This window comes from Perna viridis, chromosome 6 (genome assembly GCF_037379345.1).
Source record: "Perna viridis isolate PV_CMFRI_1.1 ecotype Kerala chromosome 6, ASM3737934v1, whole genome shotgun sequence".
Classification (NCBI taxonomy): domain Eukaryota; kingdom Metazoa; phylum Mollusca; class Bivalvia; order Mytilida; family Mytilidae; genus Perna; species Perna viridis.
In genome coordinates, this window is record NC_142450.1 from 23,026,571 (window position 1) to 23,045,011 (window position 18,441).

An 18,441-nucleotide genomic window follows, 5' to 3' on the forward strand; every position below is an offset into this window, starting at 1 on the left:
TTTTCTGAAAAAAGGGGACTTTTGGAAGTATTTTGCAATGTTTTATATATTTTCAATGTTGAAGGGGCTTTTTTTCAATGACAATTTGACTTCATTGTGAAAGTGAAAGTAAGTCAATTTTTCACCATGCTAAATTTAATAAGTGGATTACAAGGTGAAATAGCTCAAAATCTAACCGGCGATGCCCATATGAGGAAGGGGTTTTCGAAGGAAAAAGTTTGAACAGTTTCAGGGGATGAAATAAAAATTGCAGATATTTTGCGGGAAATTTGATATTTTTAAACCTGATTTTATGAACTTTTTTACAAATTTTCGCATATTTTTGCATGGTTTCTATGGTAACCCTATATGCTGTGGGTAATTTTTTTCCAGAACATTTTTACTGCATCCTGAAGGCCTTGGCTAGAGCTATTTCTAGATATATAGATTTACAGATGCTTGACATTTTTTTAAAGTGATAAATGTTACAAAGCATCAGATTACAAGACCAAAATTAGGCAGTTCTACAATACTGTGGAGTGCTGGCTTAATTAAAGGGAGCTGCCTATACCCCTACACATTTAAAAAATTGCTTTACTTCTTAGAAACTAGTGTTTTTATGCTATGCTTTGATACAAGGGTTAAAAAAATGTAACTTATGGTATGGACCTATGTTGTTGTTAGCTAAGAAGTCCCTAGCAACCAATTATGCAGATTTTTTGCAAAGTTAACAGAACAATCATTGAACTGATTCATTTTTGAATATGGCTCTTGCCATCACAAAGAATGAAATATATTTTTGAAAGCTAAATATTTGCACAGGTTACATGTAAAATAGTTAACCGGGCAACTTTTAAGTGCACAATAAGCAAAGGTTTAATAACCTTAGACCTGGAGTGGGCTTTTTAGTGTTTGGTTTTCAGTTCATTCAGATTTCTGTGATTTTTCATGCGATGAGCTTCAAATGCACTATTTTGGCATAAAACCGGTGTTAGAAGCTTACAAAACCTCAAATGTAGGGTTTATAAGTATACATAGGTTGTGATTTTGTATGTTTTAAGTGGAAATTTTCATTTAAAAGATGATTATAGCAAAACAGTGAAGTGCATATCTGCACTTAGGTATAAGGAAATTTCTGCACTAATGAAGAGGAGATAGCCTAGTATGAGAATGCCTCTAAAATTGTTATCAATTGTCCAATTATGATAAATTTGGTATCATTTTACTCGTAAGAAGGTAAGCTTTCAAGAAATAACTAGAAAATTACAATATTTAATATTGCATTCTGCTTAAGCCAGCACTCCACAGTTTAGTTTAGTTTCCCACTTTTGGCTAGGGATGAAAAATGACATAAATGGAAACCGGTGGTTGCTATAGTGATTAAAAATGAAGAATCTATTGTTGATCAAACATTTTCTGAAAAAAGGGGACTTTTGGAAGTATTTTGCAATGTTTTATATATTTTCAATGTTGAAGGGGCTTTTTTTCAATGACAATTTGACTTCATTGTGAAAGTGAAAGTAAGTCAATTTTTCACCATGCTAAATTTAATAAGTGGATTACAAGGTGAAATAGCTCAAAATCTAACCGGCGATGCCCATATGAGGAAGGGGTTTTCGAAGGAAAAAGTTTGAACAGTTTCAGGGGATGAAATAAAAATTGCAGATATTTTGCGGGAAATTTGATATTTTTAAACCTGATTTTATGAACTTTTTTACAAATTTTCGCATATTTTTGCATGGTTTCTATGGTAACCCTATATGCTGTGGGTAATTTTTTTCCAGAACATTTTTACTGCATCCTGAAGGCCTTGGCTAGAGCTATTTCTAGATATATAGATTTACAGATGCTTGACATTTTTTTAAAGTGATAAATGTTACAAAGCATCAGATTACAAGACCAAAATTAGGCAGTTCTACAATACTGTGGAGTGCTGGCTTAATTAAAGGGAGCTGCCTATACCCCTACACATTTAAAAAATTGCTTTACTTCTTAGAAACTAGTGTTTTTATGCTATGCTTTGATACAAGGGTTAAAAAAATGTAACTTATGGTATGGACCTATGTTGTTGTTAGCTAAGAAGTCCCTAGCAACCAATTATGCAGATTTTTTGCAAAGTTAACAGAACAATCATTGAACTGATTCATTTTTGAATATGGCTCTTGCCATCACAAAGAATGAAATATATTTTTGAAAGCTAAATATTTGCACAGGTTACATGTAAAATAGTTAACCGGGCAACTTTTAAGTGCACAATAAGCAAAGGTTTAATAACCTTAGACCTGGAGTGGGCTTTTTAGTGTTTGGTTTTCAGTTCATTCAGATTTCTGTGATTTTTCATGCGATGAGCTTCAAATGCACTATTTTGGCATAAAACCGGTGTTAGAAGCTTACAAAACCTCAAATGTAGGGTTTATAAGTATACATAGGTTGTGATTTTGTATGTTTTAAGTGGAAATTTTCATTTAAAAGATGATTATAGCAAAACAGTGAAGTGCATATCTGCACTTAGGTATAAGGAAATTTCTGCACTAATGAAGAGGAGATAGCCTAGTATGAGAATGCCTCTAAAATTGTTATCAATTGTCCAATTATGATAAATTTGGTATCATTTTACTCGTAAGAAGGTAAGCTTTCAAGAAATAACTAGAAAATTACAATATTTAATATTGCATTCTGCTTAAGCCAGCACTCCACAGTTTAGTTTAGTTTCCCACTTTTGGCTAGGGATGAAAAATGACATAAATGGAAACCGGTGGTTGCTATAGTGATTAAAAATGAAGAATCTATTGTTGATCAAACATTTTCTGAAAAAAGGGGACTTTTGGAAGTATTTTGCAATGTTTTATATATTTTCAATGTTGAAGGGGCTTTTTTTCAATGACAATTTGACTTCATTGTGAAAGTGAAAGTAAGTCAATTTTTCACCATGCTAAATTTAATAAGTGGATTACAAGGTGAAATAGCTCAAAATCTAACCGGCGATGCCCATATGAGGAAGGGGTTTTCGAAGGAAAAAGTTTGAACAGTTTCAGGGGATGAAATAAAAATTGCAGATATTTTGCGGGAAATTTGATATTTTTAAACCTGATTTTATGAACTTTTTTACAAATTTTCGCATATTTTTGCATGGTTTCTATGGTAACCCTATATGCTGTGGGTAATTTTTTTCCAGAACATTTTTACTGCATCCTGAAGGCCTTGGCTAGAGCTATTTCTAGATATATAGATTTACAGATGCTTGACATTTTTTTAAAGTGATAAATGTTACAAAGCATCAGATTACAAGACCAAAATTAGGCAGTTCTACAATACTGTGGAGTGCTGGCTTAATTAAAGGGAGCTGCCTATACCCCTACACATTTAAAAAATTGCTTTACTTCTTAGAAACTAGTGTTTTTATGCTATGCTTTGATACAAGGGTTAAAAAAATTTAACTTATGGTATGGACCTATGTTGTTGTTAGCTAAGAAGTCCCTAGCAACCAATTATGCAGATTTTTTGCAAAGTTAACAGAACAATCATTGAACTGATTCATTTTTGAATATGGCTCTTGCCATCACAAAGAATGAAATATATTTTTGAAAGCTAAATATTTGCACAGGTTACATGTAAAATAGTTAACCGGGCAACTTTTAAGTGCACAATAAGCAAAGGTTTAATAACCTTAGACCTGGAGTGGGCTTTTTAGTGTTTGGTTTTCAGTTCATTCAGATTTCTGTGATTTTTCATGCGATGAGCTTCAAATGCACTATTTTGGCATAAAACCGGTGTTAGAAGCTTACAAAACCTCAAATGTAGGGTTTATAAGTATACATAAGTTGTGATTTTGTATGTTTTAAGTGGAAATTTTCATTTAAAAGATGATTATAGCAAAACAGTGAAGTGCATATCTGCACTTAGGTATAAGGAAATTTCTGCACTAATGAAGAGGAGATAGCCTAGTATGAGAATGCCTCTAAAATTGTTATCAATTGTCCAATTATGATAAATTTGGTATCATTTTACTCGTAAGAAGGTAAGCTTTCAAGAAATAACTAGAAAATTACAATATTTAATATTGCATTCTGCTTAAGCCAGCACTCCACAGTTTAGTTTAGTTTCCCACTTTTGGCTAGGGATGAAAAATGACATAAATGGAAACCGGTGGTTGCTATAGTGATTAAAAATGAAGAATCTATTGTTGATCAAACATTTTCTGAAAAAAGGGGACTTTTGGAAGTATTTTGCAATGTTTTATATATTTTCAATGTTGAAGGGGCTTTTTTTCAATGACAATTTGACTTCATTGTGAAAGTGAAAGTAAGTCAATTTTTCACCATGCTAAATTTATTAAGTGGATTACAAGGTGAAATAGCTCAAAATCTAACCGGCGATGCCCATATGAGGAAGGGGTTTTCGAAGGAAAAAGTTTGAACAGTTTCAGGGGATGAAATAAAAATTGCAGATATTTTGCGGGAAATTTGATATTTTTAAACCTGATTTTATGAACTTTTTTGCAAATTTTCGCATATTTTTGCATGGTTTCTATGGTAACCCTATATGCTGTGGGTAATTTTTTTCCAGAACATTTTTACTGCATCCTGAAGGCCTTGGCTAGAGCTATTTCTAGATATATAGATTTACAGATGCTTGACATTTTTTTAAAGTGATAAATGTTACAAAGCATCAGATTACAAGACCAAAATTAGGCAGTTCTACAATACTGTGGAGTGCTGGCTAATCTTTTAAATATGGAAACCGATGTTGTGGATGAAACCAAATGACCGATTCGCAAGGGGTGATTTAATAATATTAAAAAAAGCGGCCAGATTAAGAATTCGAAGTAATTTTACACCTGTGTTTAAATGGAAGGTACCTGTATATTGTAAACTAAAGAAAAAAAATACAGCAAAAGGCTGTAGTAAATGACAATGGAGACGGTAATGTACTGTAGTTTACTGTAACAATGAATTTGAAATGAGATGCCGTTTATTTACTGTATCAAAGGCACATTCAATGATACAGTAAATAAACGGCATCTCATTTCAAACGAGAATGGCAGTTCAGGCTTACTGTAACAGTGAAGAGACTAAATTCGTTGATACGGTAAAATTACGTTATAAGGATTCATACGGTAAAAGGCTACAATGACAATGACACTGGATACGGTAATTTAAGTTAGAGGTGCAGTAAAATTGTAATTGTCCATGACAGTAAATACGGTATGTCCTGGCTATTGTTACAGTTTGGTGTGGTTTACAGTAACTATTAAGATTATGCGTTGGGAAGGGACACGGTAATGATACTTGTACAATAGATACGGTAAAGCAAATGATGTTTACCGTAATCTTTTGATCTTTGAACAGTGAAGAGACTAAATTCGTTGATACGGTAAAATTACGTTATACGGATTCATACGGTAAAAGGCTACGGTAATGTAATTAAGGGTGCAGTAAAATTGTAATTGCCCATGACAGTAAATACGGTATGTCCTGGCTATTGCTACAGTATTGGTGTGGTTTACAGTAACTAATAAGATTATGCGTTGGGAAGGGATACGGTAATGATACTTGTACAATAGATACGGTAAAGCAAATGATGTTTACCGTAATCTTTTGATCTTTTAACAGTGAAGAGACTAAATTCGTTGATACGGTAAAATTACGTTATAAGGATTCATACGGTAAAGGGCTACAATGACAACAACACTGGATACGGTAATGTAATTAAGGGTGCAGTAAAATTGTAATTGCCCATGACAGTAAATACGGTATGTCCTGGCTATTGTTACAGTTTGGTGTGGTTTACAGTAACTATTAAGATTATGCGTTGGGAAGGGATACGGTAATGATACTTGTACAATAGATACGGTAAAGCAAATGATGTTTACCGTAATCTTTTGATCTTTTAACAGTGAAGAGACTAAATTCGTTGATACGGTAAAATTACGTTATACGGATTCATACGGTAAAAGGCTACAATGACAACGACACTGGATACGGTAATGTAATTAAGGGTGCAGTAAAATTGTAATTGCCCATGACAGTAAATACGGTATGTCCTGGCTAATGTTACAGTAATTGCTGTGGTTTACTGTAACAATTAAGATTTTACATTGGAAGAGATACGGTAATGATACTTGTAGACTGGTACAATAGATACGGTAAAGCAAATGATGTTTACCGTAACTTTTTGACCTTTTAAAAAAATCGAGGAAGTCCCCGTAAGGTCTTCCTCAAATATTTTGTTCTTTATAGTTGGGCGATAGCAAGGAGTATAGAGTTTGCAGACATTCTGTTGTCAATAGAAGGCTCTAACATTGATGCAATAAGGGCTTTGAGGTTATTGCTGATATTTTTTGGAAAGGAAATGACACGAGAAAGCTGGGCTTGGACCATGGAAGTGGCATCTTCGTTTGGAAAGGGGAAGGCACCGAAAAGTAAAACGTAGAAGAGGACTCCAAGGCTCCACACATCGGCCTTCATGGTATTGTATTCCATTCCCATGACAACTTCGGGTGCAGCGTATGGCAGGGTTCCACAGAATTCATCAGATTCGGCGACAACTTCAGAAGCTTTGGCGAAGCCGAAATCGATTAATTTTACGGATCCTTTGAACAAAAGAACATTTTCCATTTTGATATCGGAATGAGCAATTCCATGAGCATGGCAATATTCAACAGCTTTAACGACTTGAGTAAAAACGGAGAGGGTTGCTTCTTGAGACATCAGCCCATTAGTCATGATGTAGTCAAATACATCGCCGAATTCGGCAAATTTCATTACGACGAAGGCAAATTCTTCAGCTTCGATGATTTGAAGGGCTTCGACGATGTTTTCATGTTTTAAGTTTAGGAAAGACTTAAATTCGGTTGTACTTTTAAGAACCTTTTTTATTACAATTTTATCAAAAATGTCGTGGTTTGCAGAGAAAACCTCTTCGGTAATACAAGTAATATCTGAAAACCCTTGGTTATTGAGAAAATCCATGTTTTTCTTTAAGTTAAAGTGATATAGGTATAAGTAAAATAGTACTGCTTGCCACGACCCTAATCTTTTAAATATGGAAACCGATTTTGTGGATGAAACCAAATGACCGATTCGCAATGGGTGATTTAATAAAAAAAAAAGGCAATAATGGCTGAAAGATTATCGCTGATATTTTCTGGAAATGAAATGGCACGAGAAACCTGGGTTTGGACCATGAAAGTGGCATATTTGTTGCGAAAGGGTAAGGCGTAAAAAAGTAAAGCGTAGAGGTCATGGTATTGTAATTCATTCCCAAGACAACTTCGAGTGGAGAGTATTTGGTGGCAACTTCAGAAACTTTGGCGAAGCCGAAATGTGTGAATTTTATTACTTTCTGTGCCTACTGTTCGGAAAATAAGTTCTTGTACATAGTTTCACATATGATACGGTTATTTGTTGGTTACATTGGCAGTAGAAAATGTCTTTGTCAGTATTATTGTGATCATGTTAGAATGGTTAGAAAATAATTTTCCTATTTATTCAAGATGAATAGTGGATGCAAAAGCAACATCTTAATACCATTTATTGTTAGTAGCAAAATTGCTTTTATCGTAAACCATTTATATGTGATGATTTTTTTATTATGTAGTTCCTTCATTTGTAATATATTAGTCGTCTACAAGATTTTGAACGTGTGATATTTTAAAAGAAAGATGGGCATCTCATTTATCACAAACGGACTTCCTTATTTGTTTTAAAGCAGTGTCTTAAGTGCATCGGAAACTTTTATGTAATAGTGTACGGGAAATGTAATTTTTCATAACTACAAGTTGGTTTGAAGTTTTCTTAACAAGGGAGTCCAGTTGTTCATAAGGCTGTAGTCAGCATGTCAGTGATCTCAGTGGCGGATGGTCCGGGGGTTTGAAACTTTAATAAAATGTTCGTGATTTATGAGTCGAAATTTACAAAGCGTTGCATTAATCATTTTCAAGCACTTGTTTATAGTGTGTCAATTCTGCTTTGTATTTACCCATCATTTAAGCTTATTTGATTTCTTCAATTAGAACTTCTTTATGTTCTGTGTGTCTATGCTAAAAATGAAATGGCGGTATCCTCGTCGAATCTGTTCCACTTAACCTTTGATCAAAATTCGACACTCCGTCTTCCCTTTCCGTTTTAGCCTCTACAAAACAGTTGTTATCACACAGTCACGTGATATTTTGAACCCTCCTGTCTGGTAATGTGGAAAGTAATATTTTGATTGTGTAACCAAAATCATTTATCAATAACAGTAGTTTAAGTGTTATTTCCTTCTTAAGGAGATTAACTGATTTGAATTTGGTTTGTTGGGGTTTAACGTCCGAGCAGCAATATTTCAGCTATATTCAGACGAGATTTGAATTTGGTTGCAATATACACAAGTAACAACGATTTTGGTCAAATATAATTATGGTATTAATTCAAAGGAGAGGACTTAGTTACTATGTATTAAAATTCAATTATAATCTTTTTCTGATTAGATTTTGCATTATTCTGTACTCGTGGATCGTTATGGTGTATCCATCTGCACCATGAAAACTGACTTCTTCATCGGGTCATAGTTTTCCTTTCCTCGTTTGTCTACCCCGGACTTGACTTTTTATAAGCATCTCGGCGGGTGTTTATAGAAAAGCAGAGGACGCTTACCCTACCGGTGCACCTGGTCCATGCTCCCAGTTTTTGGTGGAGTCCAAGTTGATCATTTGCTTTTGTTACTTTGTATGTATGATTTTAGTTACTTAATGTTCTTTGTTGTGTATGTCTGTTTTCCATGTCTGGTCTTTGTCCCTGGATTACATTCTTTTGATTACCGCTATAACCTTGGTTTCTTTGATTACTCTAAACAGATGTAGACTCAACTCTTAATGAAACTATCTGTCACTGGTAACGGATCCAGAAATTCGTGAATGGGGAGGGGATTTTCTCATTTTTGTCCATTTATTGGGAAACTTGCATAATATTTCTTAAAAATTATTATATCATATATTAAGTTTTTCAACAAGGAGTGGTTCATATCTCTGCAACCCAACCATGGATCTACTACTGGGTTGGGGTTCAGTTCTAATTTGGTAAAAAAAATGATTTATAATTTCCATATGTATTTGTATTTACAAAAGAAGAAGAAGATATTTGTCTTGTGTATGAAAGAGTGAAAACGATACAACGGTTTACGTTTATCTTAGAAAAAAAAGAAAAAAAAGTTACGTATTATCACAATAAAATCAAACAAAATCAATTCCGATCGTCGTTATTTAATCTGTAGTGATGTATATAAATAGCAAGTACAAACATATCATTATTATACATACAAAAAAAAAAGACAAACCAAAACTGTAATATATATGATATGTTCCCGTAAAACTGTGTCTCCTGTCTCTACCAACCAGGGTACCAATTCTTATAGTTTTCGCAGTTTGGCCAAACCACAAAAAACAAAAAAAAACAAAAAAAACAAAAAAACCCAAAGACAAAAAAATACAAAACAAAAAAAACAAAAAAACAAAAACAAAAAACAAAAACAAAACAAAAAACAAAACACAAAATCCCCATGGAGTATCACATTTACATGGTTTACTAAGATGTTCTTTTCAATACTAGTAACATAAATTAAAATTGGTACCTTCTACCAATGGCACTTTCACGTTACATACTGTAACAGCAGAACTATAGGGTAAGCTATATATATATATATATATAGTCTTCTATATGTTTTAAATCTTGCTTGACGCACTTGTAAATGTCATATTTGTCCTGTGTCTAGAAACACCCTTAATTAAAGTATTACTTTACTGAGCCTCTCGTCGGATTAATTTGTTCAATTTTAATGAGTTGAATGTGTAGATAGGAAGTCAGGTACTTACTCTAGAAAGATTCGTGGTCTTTTTGATGACTTTTCTTCCTCGTTCTACACGCACGTTCCGAGTGACATGTTTTATTACAATTGATGTGGAGTATTTCTATTTCAGTATATTCATATGTTTAACATTTCAATTTGTGTACTTTGGAGATGATGAAGATTTTACTGGATTTTTTCCTTCTAATTGTAAGTACGAATTTACACTTGTAATTTATATTTTTGAATCGTTTACTGGTAAGACCTCGGTAACGACTTTCAGCCAATTAAATGATTGATTGTTGGGGTTTAACGCCCGAGCAGCAATATTTCAGCTATATTCAGGCGATGAACATGAAATTGATGATAAAATGAACGATGATGAAATGAAAAATGGGAGGGGACACAAGGATAATGGGGTCGACAAATTTTGATTGCCACTGGAAAGGTGGGTAGGGTCGGGCAATTTAGCCTCCTGTGGCGGAGCCCTATGGTTCCTACTCCGGGAGAATACCACAGTTGGGTTCTTTAACGTGCGAGGAACGTGGCATCTTTCCCAACACAGTGCACCACTATGGTTTGCGGTCAGGTTTTCCGTATTATAGCCTGACAACCCCAGTAGGTAACACGCCAGGGGTACCCAATTCCACCACCTGGGGCACACAACCCAGTTGCCCTGTGGGCAGAGCGCCCTCGTCCCCGGCTAGGGTTCTGAGCACTATTTAGTCGCCTTTTACGACAAGCTTAGCGCTGCTGCAGGCCTATTCTTTTGACACCCGGACCTGCTCGGGGCTTCATCCGATAAAAAAAAAAAAAAAAAAATGTACCAAAGGTTTTTTTGTGTTTGTTTTTGTTTTATGTTATTAGTCTTTTTTCATATGCCTTATGATGCCTTGTCGTTGTCTCGCAAATTCTTTGATTTGTATCTTCATTTTGTTTTTGCGTTTAATATAGTACAATATAGTTCTAAGTGTTTGGTGTCTTTTAACTCAAAATCATGTCATACTTTCAATTCTAGCAGTGTAAGCTAATGCAAAAATTTTACAAAACAAAGGATAATAGTTTTTTTTTATCAACTAACTTCCTTGAGTAGAGTGTATACACGGAATAGAAATACAACATCCACATCCTATCAACATGTTTCTGTGGTCTAATATATGTCTCGCCTTAACTAATAGAGCAGTACAAACATAATGATGTGGTGGAAAAACATCAAGTCAAGATTTTTTTTTCAAATCGTTATTTAAATTACAGTTACACTGTTCTGAATCTCGTCTCATTTGGTCTCATGATTTGGTCACGCCACAATGGAAGAAGGAGGTTTATCGCGTTGTAAAACCTAGATTTAACTCACCATTTCGTTTGAAATGCTTGTACCAAGTCAGGACCATTGCGGTACCGGTTGCTGCGGTGGTAAAATGTCTATTTTGCCAGATTTATTTTGGACTTGACTTGGTTATGGATCGGATTAGTGTTTTGTTATTTTGTTGTTACCATTATTTGTTGAAGAAAAACTATTTTGAGGCCGTCAAAACACAAATTTCAAGTGGTTTATTCATAAAAAGTATATATTTTTCGCTGACCCGGCCGAAGGCCTGGTGAGCTATTGCCATCACTTGGCGTCTGTGGTTGTCATTGTTAACAATTTTTCAAAACTCTTCTCTTCTGAAACTACTTGACCAATTGGAACCAAACTTGGTATGAATGTTCCTTGGAGTATCCTGCATAGAACTTATGTGGGGATTTTTGATCCGTTGAAAAACATGGCCTCTGTTACTAAAAATAGAACACAGGGGTCAGACAGTAGTTTTTTGCCTATATCTCCAAATCGGTTAGGTTTAGCCAAAATTCTGACACGGGGTGAAAATGTTCAGCATGATGAGATTGATCTGCGGTCAAATTTTCATTTTAATCTATTAAGCAATGTTGGAGTTATTGCCCTTTTGCAACGTATTTTCTCTTTTTTTTATGTTATTTCTTTCAAAAATCTCCTCCTCAGACACTACTTGACCAATTGGAACCAAACTTAATATGAATGTTCCTTTGGGTATCCTGCATATAACTGATGTGGGGATTTTTGATCCATTGAAAAGCATGGCCCCTGTTACTAAAGATAAAACATAGGGTCAGACAATAGGTTTTTCACATATATCTCCAAAATGGTTAGGTTAAGCCCATTCTTAAAGGGATGAAAGTGTTCAGCATGATGAGATTGATCTGCGGTCAAATTTTCATTTTAATCTATTAAGGTCTCACTAACCACTTCTAACGTTTCCATTACTTTACATGTTAAAAACATTTTATGTTTGTTTTTGTTTTATGTTATTAGTCTTTTTTCATATGCCTTATGATGCCTTGTCGTTGTCTCGCAAATTCTTTGATTTGTATCTTCATTTTGTTTTTGCGTTTAATATAGTACAATATAGTTCTAAGTGTTTAGTGTCTTTTAACTCAAAATCATGTCATACTTTCAATTCTAGCAGTGTAAGCTAATGCAAAAATTTTACAAAACAAAGGATAATAGTTTTTTTTTATCAACTAACTTCCTTGAGTAGAGTGTATACACGGAATAGAAATACAACATCCACATCCTATCAACATGTTTCTGTGGTCTAATATATGTCTCGCCTTAACTAATAGAGCAGTACAAACATAATGATGTGGTGGAAAAACATCAAGTCAAGATTTTTTTTTCAAATCGTTATTTATAAATGCCACTGGAAACAGAAATATACAAGACTGGTACCTGCATGTGAGAAAGAACATGGAAAATGAGTTCATTTAGCACTAGTTTTAACCAGGCTCAGTTAAGGATCAACTGAAATCCTATTGGAGAACTATGCCCAAAAGCTAGAATCAATTGATGTTTTTTTTTTTTTTTTTTTTTTTTTTTTTTTTTTTTTTTTTTTTTTTTTTTTTAAATATATAGTCAAGAATGTTAATTCATAATAAAATCACAAAATTACAATTGAAGAGATAAAACATTATAACGAACAAAATTACGCAATCGAAGAGTAAAAAAGTAATGGAGGGAACCGAGATTCTAGCGGAATTCAAAAGATTATAATCCATAGACAACGAACAGAGATGGAAAAGAGACACAACAAAGAACATAGAATAATCGAAAGAATACGTACATAGCAACAAAAGTAAATGAGCAACTCGAACTCCAATAAAAACTGGGAGCATGAACCAGGTGCACCGGTAGTGTAAGTGTCCTCAATTAGCACCCGCCGAGCTGCTCATAAAAAGTCATGTTTGGGATAGACGAAAGAGGAAAGGAAAACTACGACACTTTAAACAAACTGGTTCTCATGGTGCAGATTAATACATCGTAACAATCCACTAGTTCACAGTGACGCCCATAAAACTTCTGTAGTGCCTTCAATCTTGTAGCAACATAATAAAATCTGTCCCAGAAGCCTAATTGTAAGAAGTCTAGAGTGAAACAAAAAGTCTGCGTAGTTACGTCATGCTCTTGCATAACGTATAAATTGTGATATGAAAACTCCATACGCAGGTGCTGAAGAGATTCCGTCCGTACGAGACCCGACGGGGTATTCGAGCTATGACGATATCCCCCTTAGTCAGCTGAAGAGATGTTGCCACAGATGAAAGGAAAGTTGACAATACGGATTGAAAAGTCATTGCGTTTGTCGTAAAGTTTGGTCAATAGTTTTCCTTTACCATCGATCTCGAAGTGTAGATCAAGATATGATAGTGACTTCACGGTGTCTGTAGTATCCTTTATCTCGAGTTATTTGGGGTAGGTGCGATGTATAGAATCCCCGAAAGTTTAACGATAATATGTCATCTATATAGCGGAAAGTGAGATAAAGGGATTTGGCTAAACGATGTTCCTTCCTTTAAATTAGATCAGCTATAATTCAGTCTCAGAAGAGCGTGTAGAGGAGCACAATTTGTTCCCATTGGAATGCCGACCGTTTGTTGAAAAATGCGTCGACCACACTGGACAAATATGTTGTCGATAAAAAAATTCCTCCATTTTGAAAACATCTGAAGATGATTTGGAATAATTTCTTACAAAGTATGAAGAATCAAAAATGATTTATAATCGTTTTTGTTTTACAAATTATGAAGAATCAAAAAGATTTGATAGCATAAATCAATTTGTTGCTTCTTGCGCAGCGGATGCAATCGCGATGTGACGTCTTGACTTTTAATTGCACTCTTATATTTGGTGCAAAGCACATTTTTGTATTAGTTCTTATCGAATCGCATGAAACGCCTTTTAATTAGTTGTACAAGTGTATCGGAAACTTGGTTGTACAATTAAAAAGATCAGTCAAAACGGAGATAAAATCAACTTCCACAACTGTCTTCTGTACCTCCAACAAAATAAAATTCAAATTACAAAAAGAACAAGGAAAATACGTTAAATTATTATTTGTGTTGTGTGAAAAGTCCATTTATCGTAAAAAACAAAGAGTTCGTTAACCAAAGTCCGAAATTACATGTCATACGGACCTTGGTTCTAAATTTAGTACTGAGACATCCGGTTATCTTTTTTCCCTATGATATCCCCTGGATATCCCCTGCCCTGGGCAAGCCTACCTTAATTTTAAGTCTACTGGCAAGCTCATCGGGTTCTCAAAACTATGTTTTGGTTAATGCCAACTATTACATATACACTGGTACAGTCAGTTGAAAAAATGAAAAGACCGGATAATGACTGGAGTGGGATGGAATGTCTTAATCTCATAATGTAGTAAGGACTAAGGTTGCACTGTAAATTACAGTTACACTGTTCTGAATCTCGTCTCATTTGGTCTCATGATTTGGTCACGCCACAATGGAAGAAGGAGGTTTATCGCGTTGTAAAACCTAGATTTAACTCACCATTTCGTTTGAAATGCTTGTACCAAGTCAGGACCATTGCGGTACCGGTTGCTGCGGTGGTAAAATGTCTATTTTGCCAGATTTATTTTGGACTTGACTTGGTTATGGATCGGATTAGTGTTTTGTTATTTTGTTGTTACCATTATTTGTTGAAGAAAAACTATTTTGAGGCCGTCAAAACACAAATTTCAAGTGGTTTATTCATAAAAAGTATATATTTTTCGCTGACCCGGCCGAAGGCCTGGTGAGCTATTGCCATCACTTGGCGTCTGTGGTTGTCATTGTTAACAATTTTTCAAAACTCTTCTCTTCTGAAACTACTTGACCAATTGGAACCAAACTTGGTATGAATGTTCCTTGGAGTATCCTGCATAGAACTTATGTGGGGATTTTTGATCCGTTGAAAAACATGGCCTCTGTTACTAAAAATAGAACACAGGGGTCAGACAGTAGTTTTTTGCCTATATCTCCAAATCGGTTAGGTTTAGCCAAAATTCTGACACGGGGTGAAAATGTTCAGCATGATGAGATTGATCTGCGGTCAAATTTTCATTTTAATCTATTAAGCAATGTTGGAGTTATTGCCCTTTTGCAACGTATTTTCTCTTTTTTTTATGTTATTTCTTTCAAAAATCTCCTCCTCAGACACTACTTGACCAATTGGAACCAAACTTAATATGAATGTTCCTTTGGGTATCCTGCATATAACTGATGTGGGGATTTTTGATCCATTGAAAAGCATGGCCCCTGTTACTAAAGATAAAACATAGGGTCAGACAATAGGTTTTTCACATATATCTCCAAAATGGTTAGGTTAAGCCCATTCTTAAAGGGATGAAAGTGTTCAGCATGATGAGATTGATCTGCGGTCAAATTTTCATTTTAATCTATTAAGGTCTCACTAACCACTTCTAACGTTTCCATTACTTTACATGTTAAAAACATTTTATGAGTTTTTATGTTTTTCTTTTTTTACATTTTATGAAAGCTTGTGGTATTGTGAGTCTAATAAGACCAAAACTATCAAAATCAGACATAGGACTACAAAGAAATGGTCATTTTTATATCATGCCCCTCAGTGATATTTTCCCTAAATTACTAAAAAATTTTAACTAACTTGTCACACCAAATTGATACCTATGATAATTCAAGAAGTTGTAATAGTAAATATCATTTATCATTATGAAAAAAGAACAGATTTCAACAATTTATATCATACCTATTTCATTACTGTGTGATTCTTAGTCTGTGCTGTGTGACTATTTGAGTACTTTGAATATCCCAAGCAGTGACGTTGTGTATTTCATGGATGACGTCAAGTTATGAGTCACTGTTACTGATAAAAATCTTGTTGCTATGTTGTTTTTTAAAATACCTTGCACAATGCACCTCTTAAAATATAGCCAGATTACCAATATCACTATACTGATTTTATGGGAAAATGGAAATAATGACCAGGAAAGGCAATTTTCCTCAAATTATGCATTTCTCTGAAATATGCCATAATTTAATTTATGGTCTCACTAACCACTTCTAACGTTTCCATTACTTTACATGTTAAAAAATGTAATTTTCAAAGTCTCACTGTGAATTCCCAGGACAAATGACATCTTAAAGCTGCATACCGTTGCGAAGCTTGGAAAATAAGGCTTCCAAAATCATTATGCTAATGGTACGATCATAGTAGAAATTCTTCACAAAATTTACTTGAATAAATAATACTGAAAATCCACATTTTTACCTGTTCTGCTAACTGACAGCATGGAGGCAAATTACTCACACATGTAAACAATATTCATACACTTTTGTAGTTAATTACATATATGATCTTAAAGTACACATTCTCAGCTTTATTTTGACTACTTTTAATCATAATACACACAAATAATGCACTTACAATGCATATCTCTAGGTTCAGTGTGTTTTTGGTACTACATAGGGGGGTGGCCATTTGACCCGGAAGTGGTTAGTGAGACCTAAGCCTTGTTGGAGTTATTGCCCTTTTTCAACATTTTTTTGCTATTTTTAATGTAATGTCTTTCAAAAATCTTCTCTGACACTATTTTACCAATTGAAACAAACCTCAGTATAAGTGTTCCTTGGGGTATCCTGCATAGAATTGAAGTGGGGTTTTTTGATCTGTTGAAAAAACATGGCCACTGTTACTAAAAAGAGAACATAGGGGTCAGATAGTAGTTTTTCGCATATATCTCCAAAACCGTTAGGTTTAGCCAAATTCTTTCACTAGCTGAAATGATCCTTATTTTTAGGACTACAAAAGTCTTCAGGCATTAAATTTGTCAGACGCCTTCTTATAACCGTTATTGCCCTTGACAGGGAAAAATGACAGGTTTTTTTTTTCTTTACAGTTTTCAGCCAATGCCTTGAAAACTAAGATAGATTTAGACTTCCATTTACTGAAATGATCCTTATTATAAGTCGTATCAAAGTTTTCTTGAGTCAAAATTGTTGGACAACTTCTTGTTTAATTTATTGCCCTTGAAAGGCAAAATTCAACCAGGTGAGTGATTCAGGCTCCTAGGAGCCTCTTCTTGTTATACAGGTCTGATTTGTGGAGGTTAAACTTTTAATACAAATACAAATATTTTATTTAATACAAATACAAATATTTTATTTAGCTCTAACGCAGTTACAATAAGTGGTTTTGGCCAATATTAAAATTACATGAATTGAACATATTGAACATGTGTTATATATAATGTATAGTAGTTACAAATGTAGCTTACTGAATTGAAGTTATAAAGGGTATGAAAATGCAATTTATATATCAATTGATAAGACTTTTCTTTTTTCCATGCAATCTGATATGAAATTGGAAGACAACCTCAGTAATTTAGGATTTTTACTGTTAAACAATATACTTAGTTTTTTTATAATACTAAATGTATCAAAGTTTTTATATAAAGAAGAAATTTTCAGTTTTAGTTCATCTCCTAATGTGTTGTATAAATCACACTCAAATAGGAAATGTTCTTTGTCTTCAATGTTAATATGGCATATGGAATATTGAGGTGTCTTCCTCTCTCAGTCGTAAGCTGATGAGAGCTAATTCTTATTTTGGATATCATGGATCTCTCGGCCAGTTTAGACAAATCATCTATATAATTTGGTCTAGTTCCAGACCTATAAAGTCTTCTATAAAAAGTTAATTTTGAAGAATTACTGATGTATGAATTTTGTTCTTGTATATGTTGATCTGATATTCTTTGTTTAATCATTGGTAACTTTATTTTTAAAGCACTTGGGTTATTCATGAAATAGTCAAAGCTCAAGGTATCTAGTAACCTTTTGGTATTATATGTCCAAGTGTTTGAATCCTTTGTAATATAAAAAAATTGGTATAAAAGAGTAGTATTATTGGAATAAATATGATTTAGAAATCCAATGATTGAAAAATTAATTTTACTTTGCAGGGGCAATGTACATAGCTCTGCACTCCAATACTTCTTTGGTAGGGGTGCCCCTGGGATTCTGTAACCCCACCCTATTAAGGCTATTCTTATATTTTGCTTTTGAAAAAATGTAGACCTTTTCATATATTTTGTCAGAAAAAAGAGGCCTTATTCCACATTATGAAAAGGAGTGTTTCACTAGGACATATAATAACAATATTCATCATATATTTATACTATATGTAAGAAAATATTACACTATATGATAGGACAAGGATGTTTTTTACTATCCATATAATTTGCATGGACAAGGATGTTTTTTACTATCCATATAATTTGCAATGTAAACTTTTTTGACTTAACAATA

At 33.9% G+C, this 18,441-nt stretch overlaps 2 protein-coding genes across 7 annotated transcripts in view; one reads left to right on the forward strand and one right to left on the reverse strand.

Moving 5' to 3' along the window:
- Positions 1-6,212: 6,212 nt before the first annotated feature.
- On the reverse strand, positions 6,213-6,950 carry LOC148614132 (testis-specific serine/threonine-protein kinase 3-like). Its single transcript, XM_088590431.1, has one exon. It carries the CDS (start codon positions 6,948-6,950, stop codon positions 6,213-6,215), a length of 738 nt encoding a protein of 245 aa, XP_088446557.1.
- Positions 6,951-9,711: 2,761 nt separating this feature from the next.
- LOC148614133 (receptor-type tyrosine-protein phosphatase F-like) overlaps positions 9,712-18,441 on the forward strand; it is a 66,838-nt gene continuing 58,108 nt past the window's right edge. For 3 of the 6 annotated variants that reach the window (XM_088587978.1, XM_088587981.1, XM_088587980.1), the window contains exon 1: positions 9,714-10,011. In XM_088587978.1, coding sequence (XP_088444104.1) covers positions 9,976-10,011 — 36 coding nt within the window. In that variant the 5' untranslated portion in view covers positions 9,714-9,975. Of the gene's footprint in view, positions 10,012-14,329; positions 14,531-18,441 lie in introns of those variants that run through there. The other 3 variants (XM_088587979.1, XM_088587982.1, XM_088587983.1) reach the window with 3 other exon arrangements.